Source organism: Neolamprologus brichardi, chromosome 3 (assembly GCF_056152115.1).
Source record: "Neolamprologus brichardi isolate AB-2024 chromosome 3, ASM5615211v1, whole genome shotgun sequence".
NCBI classification, from domain to species: Eukaryota; Metazoa; Chordata; class Actinopteri; order Cichliformes; family Cichlidae; genus Neolamprologus; species Neolamprologus brichardi.
This window is the reverse complement of record NC_142106.1, coordinates 14,961,404-14,971,544: the sequence shown is the minus strand read 5'-3', so window position 1 is coordinate 14,971,544 and position 10,141 is coordinate 14,961,404. Positions and strand designations below refer to the sequence as shown.

General features: G+C 39.9%; 1 protein-coding gene across 1 annotated transcript; it reads left to right on the top strand.

The window, feature by feature from the left end:
• The first annotated feature begins 1,447 nt into the window (after positions 1–1,447).
• LOC102796733 (hepatitis A virus cellular receptor 2 homolog) lies at positions 1,448–7,280 on the top strand. Its single transcript, XM_006808555.1, has 4 exons — positions 1,448–1,520; positions 5,319–5,678; positions 6,755–6,844; positions 6,937–7,280. The coding sequence occupies exons 1-4, from the start codon at positions 1,451–1,453 to the stop codon at positions 6,945–6,947; spliced, it is 531 nt and encodes a 176-aa protein (XP_006808618.1). The 5' UTR covers positions 1,448–1,450; the 3' UTR covers positions 6,948–7,280.
• The last annotated feature ends 2,861 nt before the right edge of the window (positions 7,281–10,141 follow it).

The window sequence follows — 10,141 nt, the reverse complement described above, 5'->3', positions numbered from 1 at the left end:
CATCATAATTCGTCATACAATGAGAACAGGACAAATCAACAATTGACAATGACTAATTAATATTAAAATCTGTAACATATTGTTTGGAGTTTAGTCTGTTACTGTTGCTATTTTTACCATTTCTTTTTGGAGCAACTGTAACCCACATAATTTCCTTAGGGATTAATAAAGTATTCTGACTCTGATTGTTTCAGGATGACCTGACATTATCCAATGACACATCTGCTTACCTGCATCTTTTGCTTGTTTCGCCTCCTCTTCTTTTCTAATTTTTCTAAACTGAGCACCTGATGGCTTTGAACTTTTCTTGTCCATCTTGGTTTTAATTTTGCACTCCAGTATGAACACAAATCCCCCAACTCGAGGATCACCACAACATAACCTAATAGACCTACACCTTAGTTCACAGATTCACTTTGTCTAAGGTGTATTTCTGGGATTTCACACAACCCAGGATTCAAATCATGAAAACATAATGGGCTTGGATTTACATCATTATGAATGAAATGTGCTCTACTTGGAAGCAGCCAGCCCCCTCCCCTTTCGACAGGTTGTGTGTAAGACTTTAAATCATCAAACTGTAAATTATAAATTTTCAATTGTTATTTATCCCGAGTCCTAAGGTGTATATTTACTTTCTTACTCTTCTTATATATATATTGTTTGTTTACTTGCACTGCTGTAACTGGAGCCTCGTCGTCTCGTCTCTCTATATACTGGACTGCATGTAGCGGAGATGACAATAAAGTTTACTTTGACTTCAGCAGCGAGCAGGCGCACCGAGGGCTCTCGCGCTCACTTTTCGCGTATAGAATTTCGAAAAAAAAAAAAACATCGGTGCAAATTATAAGTCTGTATCATAATGTCGGGTGTTTTCGTGTTTGTTGGTTTGTTTTTATTTTGCGAGTTGGTTATTAGATGCTGCTCCAGCCAGCCCTCTCCTTCCTGTGCCGCAAGCAGCCGGTGCACCTCGCAAAACGGAGGGCGCCCTTACTCCCAGCAAATGGGCGATAGAAAACCGATCGGTGCCTATGCCATTCCCAATATGCGCTGGCTGATGTCGGGGCAGCATGAGTACAAGCAATTTTTTTTGCCGATGCCCGTGATGCCGCCCCCCACCACGATGCCGCCCCGGGCAACCGCCCGTGTCGCCCGTATATAAAACCGCTACTGCTCAGGGCCACTTTAAAACATCACAATAAAGTCTGGCTGCTTGGAGGCAAAATATATAGAAATGACATATGGCTCAAGACAGCAACATAGAGGGTGACAGATATCAGAGGTTTTTAATCACGCAGAGAAACAGTGAAGGGCACAAAGTTGTTCAATGTAAAAGATCTGTTCCTCCTCATGCACTGTTTCTAGATTCTATCAGTGGCCACGCCCCCTTGAAGGTTAAATCGTCTGTCATCGAGGAAGTTAAAAGTTTTTCAAGGCTGAGGGAGGAAAGATGTCTGCTGGTACATCTGCGTCTCTTTTCTGCGGTTTGCTGTCTGCCTTCGTCTTGCTGGTCTCTGCAGGTGAGTCTGAGCAAGGAAACCAGTTCATTCCACAAGTGTGTTTGCAACTGTTAGGCTGCAGGAGTGAATATGCGATAACACTGCTGTTTTATATTTTCCTGTCTTTTGAAAATGCCTGTCAGTCTGTATTCATGGATACATTAAAACTTGTGCTAAAAGTTAAGAAAAAAAACTATTTTATAACGCGAGAGGAAGATCAGGTTTGCAGAGTGAGGCATGTAGACAAAAAATAAATAAATAAACATTTTAAAAAGTTGTAAATTATGTTTTGAATTAATAATTTATAGCTTATGTATTATCTATTTATAACAAAGTATTTTTTTTGTAATATTTAGAAGAATATAAACGGCAACATAATTTTTTGTAAAGGTCAGTTTTTGTTTCTTGATATAAGCCTGCATAGCTATGGGTAATGTCCAGCAGAGGGAGCTGTCACGTAGTTAGCCACAAGCTGCACTTCCAGCTCAGACCGAATTTTGTGGCTCACATGTGCCACAATGCAGCTCTCAATGAAGCGTGAAGCAGCGTGATACAAGACAAAATTAAGAAAGGAAGGCAGAGCAAGGTACATGCTTTAAGCTGTACTTGACTGCTTAGTTGATATTTTGTTGTATTGCTACTTTATTTGATTTATATTTGAGTTTATATTAATAAGAACCACCTAAGAAGATGTATTTTTGTGTTTCTGTCTAGTTTTAAGGTGTATTGGCACACATCAGCACTGTTAGATTCTGAATGAATCTTGAAGTAAAAACCCTTTTAAAAACCACTTGTCGAAGCTCCCTCTATTTCGTCCCTGGTCCGGGGGACTGTTACAGTGACAACTCGGTAGCTTAGTGTTAAGGCTAGTTGCTAGCCCCCATGCCAAGTAAGTGCAGCCCGTGCCTGTCGAGCTGGGTCCGTGTGTCAGCTGTGAGAGATTTCTACACCAGTCAAGATCATCATTGCTTTGTTGCCTAGCTCTACTTTGAAATCTGATGGTCACTTTACAAAAGTGCAGGTATTATGCTCAGCAAGGACTTTGCTGATATCAAGGTCAAAATATCTGCACATTAATTCAGAGTTACCTGCCTTAGATGTTTTGTGGTTGACAGCCTTAAAGGTATAGTGCATTGCACTAAGTCATTAGAATCCTTAAATTGTATGGGTTATTCTTCTTTAAAATAACGTTGTGGTACCAGCAGTATTTACAGTTACAAATATGTGAGTGCTAATCTGTTTATTTGCATGGTGTAAACGTCTGATGTGAGCATTGTTTCCAAAAGTTAAAGTAACGCTCACTTAAATTTAAGTCCAGATGTTATTGCATACAGCAACATGCACATTACAGTAACAAAATGTTGAACCCTGCTGAAGAAGCCGACTACTCAGAGCAATAAGGAGTGAGATCCAGCAATCGTGAAATGCCTTTAACTGAAAAGGGTAAAAGTATGGGCTCAAAATGTGGTCATAAATATTTTGTACTTGTAAATCAGTTTTGTATGTGTAAAAAAGATTTGTGTGTGCGTATTACAAATCCTTGAAAGAGTAGTTGTCAAACAGCTAACAGATCATCTGCAGAGGAATGGCTTATTTGAAGAGTTTCAGTCAGGTTTCAGAGCTCATCACAGCACAGAAACAGCTTTAGTGAAGGTTACAAATGATCTTCTTATGGCCTCTGACAGTGGACTCATCTCTGTGCTTGTCCTGCTAGACCTTAGTGCAGCGTTCGATACTGTTGACCATAATATCCTATTAGAGCGATTAGAACATGCTGTAGGTATTACAGGTACTGCACTGCAGTGGTTTGTATCATATCTATCTAATAGACTCCAATTTGTGCATGTAAATGGAGAGTCCTCTTCACACACTGAGGTTAATTATGGAGTTCCACAGGGTTCAGTGCTAGGACCAATTCTGTTTACATTATATATGCTTCCCCTAGACAGCATCATTAGAAGACATAGCATACATTTTCACTGCTATGCAGATGACACCCAGCTCTATCTGTCCATGAAGCCAGATAACACACACTAATTAGTTAAACTGCAGGAATGTCTTAAGGACATAAAGACTTGGATGGCCGCTAACTTTCTGCTTCTTAACTCAGATAAAACTGAGGTTATTGTACTCGGCACTGAAAATCTTAGAAATATGGTATCTAACCAGATTCTTACTCTGGATGGCATTACCTTGGCCTCCAGTAACACTGTGAGGAACCTTGGAGTCATTTTTGACCAGGATATGTCCTTCAACGCACATATTAAACAAATATGTAAGACTGCGTTCTTCCATTTGCACAACATCTCTAAAATTAGAAATATCCTGTCTCAGAGTGACGCTGAAAAACTAGTTCATGCATTTATTACTTCCAGGCTGGACTACTGCAATTCATTATTATCAGGATGTCCAAAAAACTCCCTGAAAAGCCTTCAGTTAATCCAAAATGCTGCAGCAAGAGTCCTGACAGGGACTAGGACGAGAGAGCATATTTCTCCTGTTTTGGCTTCCCTTCATTGGCTTCCTGTTAAATCCAGAATTCAAAATCCTGCTCCTCACATACAAGGTCTTAAATAATCAGGCCCCATCTTATCTTAATGACCTTGTAGTACCATATCACCCTATTAGAGCACTTTCGCTCTGCAGGCCTACTTGTTGTTCCTAGAGTATTTAAAAGTAGAATGGGAGGGAGAGCCTTCAGTTTTCAGGCCCCTCTTCTGTGGAACCAGCTTCCAGTTTGGATTCGGGAGACAGACACTATCTCTACTTTTAAGATTAGGCTTCAAACTTTCCTTTTTTCTAAAGCATATAGTTAGGGCTGGACCAGGTGACCCTGAATCCTCCCTTAGTTATGCTGCAATAGACGTAGGCTGCCGGGGGATTCCCATGATGCATTGAGTTTTTCCTTTCCAGACACCTTTCTCACTCACTATGTGTTAATAGACCTCTCTGCATTGAATCATATCTGTTATTAACCTCTGTCTCTCTTCCACAGCATGTCTTTATCCTGTCTTCCTTCTCTCACCCCAACCTTTTTAACAGCCTACAAGTTTTTTTGTTTCTTTGTAAATATGGCCCTAAATACCAATGAGACCCTTTAAATGTTCATAATGTTATATAATTATAAAATGTTTCCTTCAGTGACATCTTTTATTCAAGATTTAGCACATGCATGTTTCCAAATTTCAGCAACATTTTGAATGCAGGGATATTTTTACAGAGTGGCTTTGTTTTCAAATGTGAAATATAAATATATCCACACTGCACATCAAACACACAACTCGCTCCCGAGAGAGTATATTTATTAACAGTGTCAGGATCTTACACTTTGAGTTTTCTTGTGTCCTTGTGATTTTCTATTATGGTTTGTTCTAAGTTCACTTAGTTGCCCTAGTTTAGTGTCTTAGTTTGAGTTTCTTGTAGTCTCTCTAAATTTCCTGTGTTACGTTTAAGGTCCGCATCTTGGTGTCAGTGTTTTCAGTTTCGTGTCCTCTCCATCCTGTCATGTGTAAATTCCTCAGCTGTGTTCCCGGTTTGATTCCACTTCCCTCAATATCTTCTGTGTATTTATGTCAAAGTCTCCCTCTGTTCCATGTCGCGTCATCCCACAGTGTTGTGTGCGTTTCCCAGTGATTTCCCTGTGCCTCCTTGTGAGTTAGTTTTAGTTCATCCCAGTGTAGTTTTGTATCGCCCTTTTCCTTTCTGTTAATAAAGTGCTTTGAGTTCATGCACGTGTGGGGGAATACTGGCTGCTGGAGAAGTGAACAGTTGTACTTTGATCCCTTTAACTTCCCTGCTCTGTGTTGTTTCCTCTTTCAGTCCAGAGAAACATCACGGTTGAGCCCGGACAGAACGTCACTCTGCCATGTCGAGCTCCAAACAACACCACGTCCATCTGCGTAGCAGAGTGGAGCAGGGCTGACCTCGGGACAGATTATGTCCTTTTTTACAGAGAGAAGCGAATTGATCCAGACAACCAGCATCCATCCTTTGTGAACCGGGTAGATCTGCAGGATGGGGAGATCAAAGATGGAGACGTGTCTTTGATTCTGAAGCATGTGACGGCTAACGACACTGGAACGTACCATTGTCGTGTCGTTAAATGCCGTCAACGGCAGAGTCTTAATATTCCCACTCCCCCCATCAGCAGCATCCATCTGACTGTTGTTGATCCTTCAAGTGAGTGAGTAGAGTTCACTATGTGTGTGATCAGAGGTGAAGCTGCTTCCTGGTTGTTGATCAGACTTTGTAGAAAGCAGCTGGGTTTACTGTACTATAAGGAAAGTTGAACTTACCCAGTACACTGTCTGTTGAAACATCTACCCAGGTTTTATCAGTTCAGCTGAGAGCGAGGGCGTGTACGGGATGGGGTTGGCACTGATCACAAGCTGGGATCAGTGTACTGATTTCTATCTTTCCTTGTAAAGAAAATATTGAAAATCTTGCAGCGACAGTAAACCCACTCAGCAACAGAGTGATGTTGTTTTATATGGTAATTTTTGGATGTCCAGTTTTGGTTCACTGAAGGGGCTGTTGTGGATGTCTTTTCAATGTCAAACTTTGATTCATTATAGGCTCTGCTGTAGGATGTTTTCTGTGTGAAGGAATGCAGAGCTATCAGCAGACAGCTGCAAGATGGCGTAAGCTCATGAACTAAAACAAAATTCTACTCGACGAAGACTGTCGAGTAGATAGTCCAGTTCATACATACACACTTCAGAGCAGCCTACCAATCACAGCAACATTCACTTCCTCTTACAAAGTTTTTCACAATAAAATAGGATACTTAAAAAAAATATTAGCCATGTATAATGGAAGTGCTCTTTTAAACTTATTAACGCATTGTGCTCCTTTAAAAAAAATTCAAAAAATTTCTAAATACTTTAAACATTTTTATTTTGCATTTTAACAAAGATTTCAACATTTTTAATGTTTAAACACACTTTAAGAAATGACAGTTTTGTAACCTGGTTACTACATTAATTAAGTAAAATTTAAAAAACAGTTAAAGAAAAACAGGAACATGTGAAATAAAAATACAATAATGACCTAACACATAACAAAATAATAGGCTAACACATAATAAATTATGTTTGTTTTTTAAATAATCCTTAGTAATATGCATTTTGTTGATAACAAGATGTCTAAACTCGTTCATGGGTCGACGGACCCAAAATAGACATGATCTGCAAATAGTACAGACCTCAGGTCTGTGATCACATACCTGACAGCTGACACCTGTTTCTTACCTCCAGGTCTAAAAGAAAGCGTCAGCAATGGAGGAAGCATGATTGCATGTGTTGGACATATAGCTGGTCTGTTAGTTTCTGCTGTGCTTCTAGTTGGTGAGTTTTGATCTGCAGAAAACATAAACAACACCTGCCTGCACCTGAAATGTCTTGTAATTAAAAAAAAATGTTTATCTTTAATTTTCCAGCTGAACTCTGAGTCAACACTGTTGTCATCCAGGATTTTAAAGATTCCAATGAATGTCAAACCCACTCGTCGTCACGCTCATCAACCAGCAGGGGGTGATGTGATAATAGAAAATTCAGTGATAGCAAATTGTGTTTTAATTTAGAGAAGCAACACGTTTTGATAATATTTAGGTTAGCTGCACTGATCCTGAGTTCAAACCTGAGCAGGACCCTCCCACCAGTGCAAACAAATATTAATTTACTGTAACGTTTAACCCTTGACCTTTATTTGTTGAACTACAAAAGTCCAGCCTATTGTTCATTATTCTCTGCAGTGTCACGAGCCATTAAAAATCAGATGAAAAGTTTTGCAGTAACATGTGTCCTACATTTATTTTGTATTTTTTATGTGTAACATTTCATTTTTACTGTGTACTGAAAACGACATATAATATGAATATAATGCATAATGCTGTGAGAAGTCTTTTTTTGTCTGAATGTTTAATCTGATTTAGACTTTGATCTAAACACTGGATTCATCAAAAAAGTGAGTACTGAAGGAAAAAACACAATTACAGCTTATCACTGTCTGACAGAAAAAGGTTTATAAATCTGGCTTCTTATCATGTTTGTGTAGTGTGCTTGGCTCTAAGTCACCATTCAGACATGCAGCTGTGATTAAAGACAATCCCAGGAAGCTCTTATTACAGAGTGAAGAGTACCACTGCCTAACTGGAGGGTTGTCACAGTTGTCACATGGCTGTTATTACACAGTGATTACCAACAACATACACGTAAATGTAAATTTATAATACATGAGGTTATAAAGACAGACACAGGCCTGCAGTAATGAGTTATAACACATTTTTATTTATTTAAATAATACCTTCTGCTCAGAGCTCTTCTCTCTGTGTGGTTTTATTTCCTGTGATTTCAGTTTCAGTGTGTTTCAGTTAAACAGACTGAGCCCTGGTACTAACATGACTTTAAAGTTGTTACTCTGAGGATACTCTGAACTTCTTTCTGTACACAGATCTGTGTCTGTAACTGAGGTTGACCTTTGCCAGCAGAGGGAGAAACGTTCATTTAATCCTGTTGTTAGAGGTGTTTTAACATTTGTAACTTTTATTCAGCTCTCCTTTAATGTTTGTTAAACCAGCAGAGACAGAAACTAACTACAGCTCAAGCCCAGACATGACTGTGCCTGTAGGCACCAGTGAAATGTGCACTTTTATTTCTAATGAAGTCATATCACTTTAATTTCCCTGCAGGCATTTGGATCAGTTAGTCTCCCATCTTTTAATGTACAGTAGGCCATGTAAACCCTGTTCATTTTGCTAGTTAACCAGTTAACCTGATATTAACCTAAACCACCTCAGCATGGGTTATATTGTAAAGATCTACTCAAAAAAATCAGACGTGCCTGATGATGTTTTGTCTCCAGATTATTAAACTGTCACTGTTTAGGATTTGAGAAAGCACAAAAAACTGATTTTGAATGTTTTTCTTTTTTTAAATCACATTTTGGGGGCAAAACTGTACATGATAGATTATTTTATTAGGACTTTCTGGACATCACTGAATGGGCTTAGGTCAGTTATATTTTGGAAAGCAGCTGAATTGTTATTTCTCAATGCAGGGTAGTGTAATAAATCCTAACATGCGCTCATTGATGTTCCTGTCATGGTCCTGGGTCATTTTGACCCAACAGTTTAAGTGTCCTGCGTTTTCTGTCATATTTTGCATTATGTTGAGGTTTCCTAGGATATTCTGTTCAGTATTGTTTATTAGATTTCTCCTCTGTGTTGTCCTCTGTGCGACTGTGTATATGGTGATGTGAGTTATTGTGCTTTGCTCCTCTTTCAATCGTGTTCTCTCGCTCTCTGCTGTCTCTGTGTACTGTCTGTGTTATGTTTCAGATCCGTGTCTTGGTGTCAGCGTTTTCAGTTTCGTGTCCTCCCCACTCTGTCATTGTCCTCAGCTGTGTTCCCCGTGTGCTTCCACTTCCCTCGTTACTTTCTGTGTATTTATGATATATGTAAAACAGGAGCAGAACTGAGTCCTCAGTCAAGCCCACATTCCTAGTTACTTTTGTTATTTCACTGTTATTTAACTTTCATGCTCAGACATGCATCTCTCCTGCCTTCCCACTAACTGATTTTCCACTGCACACACACCCTCAACCTCAAATCAAACAAAGACTGTTAAAAGCAGTTACCTGATATCTACAGTTTCAGATTTTGTTCCTGAAAACATCAGCATCCTTGGATTTATAACAGCTGGAGTTTGAACCGGATAAAGGAGAAAATGACTGCGGCGAGTGAGTCGCTCTGCTGTACTCTGCTGCTTTTTCTCTGTGTGTTTGCAGGTAAGTACAAAATAACAGCAGTTTACTTATAACACTTTTAAAAAACTACCACTAATAACTATTGATTGACTGATTGATTGTGTTTAAGTAGGAAGTAAGAGGCTTGGTGGAAATGGAGTAGACTATATTTTAAAACAAGTAACAAATTCTGTGAACCTGATGTTTACTGAGCATTGAGTGAACATATGGTTACATTGTAACCTTTGTTCTCTGAGTGAGAGACTCTATTTCCACGCCGTTACATTCTATATGTACGGGGTATGACCTTGGTCGTGGCATGTGGATATTTCTTTAAGACACTCTTACACTCCACAGCTTACGTATAAAAAACAGCTTTGCAAACACTGGTGATAGTTTGATCAGGATGCATCTCCAAGCGGCCTGAAGAGAGAGTCTCTCACTCAGAGAGCCAAGGTTACAATGTAACTGTACGTTCTCTATCATATCGAGACTATCTCTCCACTCCATCACATATTCTATATGTACAGGGTAACTATGTAAGACAGACACCCTGCGAGGAGACATTGCACCCGAATCACAGAGTGAAAGTACCAATGAATATTTACAAATATACATATATACACGCCACCTCAGTCAGGGCTTCGCCAGACACAAAGGCCGATCCGGGGGCGGAGGCATCAGTCTGCCAGACGCAAGACTAGCCTGAGCAAGTCCCGTAGGACGCAAGGACTGTAACTGAGTGGCCACTTCAGGTCAGCCCGCCACTGCTGCGGAGTGGATGGCCAAGTAAGGGACACGGGATGGCCGAGGTAGAGATGCAGCCCCAGTTCTGTCCCCAGAGCCAAGCAGCTGACCCACGACATCCGAAGACTGGGGATGGGCTGGTGGCTTAGTCC

Bases quoted from the DNA above. Each gene is read 5' to 3' on its own strand.
- LOC102796733 (XM_006808555.1), top strand. From the start codon at position 1,451: ATGTCTGCTGGTACATCTGCGTCTCTTTTCTGCGGTTTGCTGTCTGCC. The intron at 1,521-5,318 runs GTGAGTCTGAGC...TTCCTCTTTCAG, and splicing joins CGTCTTGCTGGTCTCTGCAG to TCCAGAGAAACATCACGGTT. The intron at 5,679-6,754 runs GTGAGTGAGTAG...TCTTACCTCCAG, and splicing joins GACTGTTGTTGATCCTTCAA to GTCTAAAAGAAAGCGTCAGC.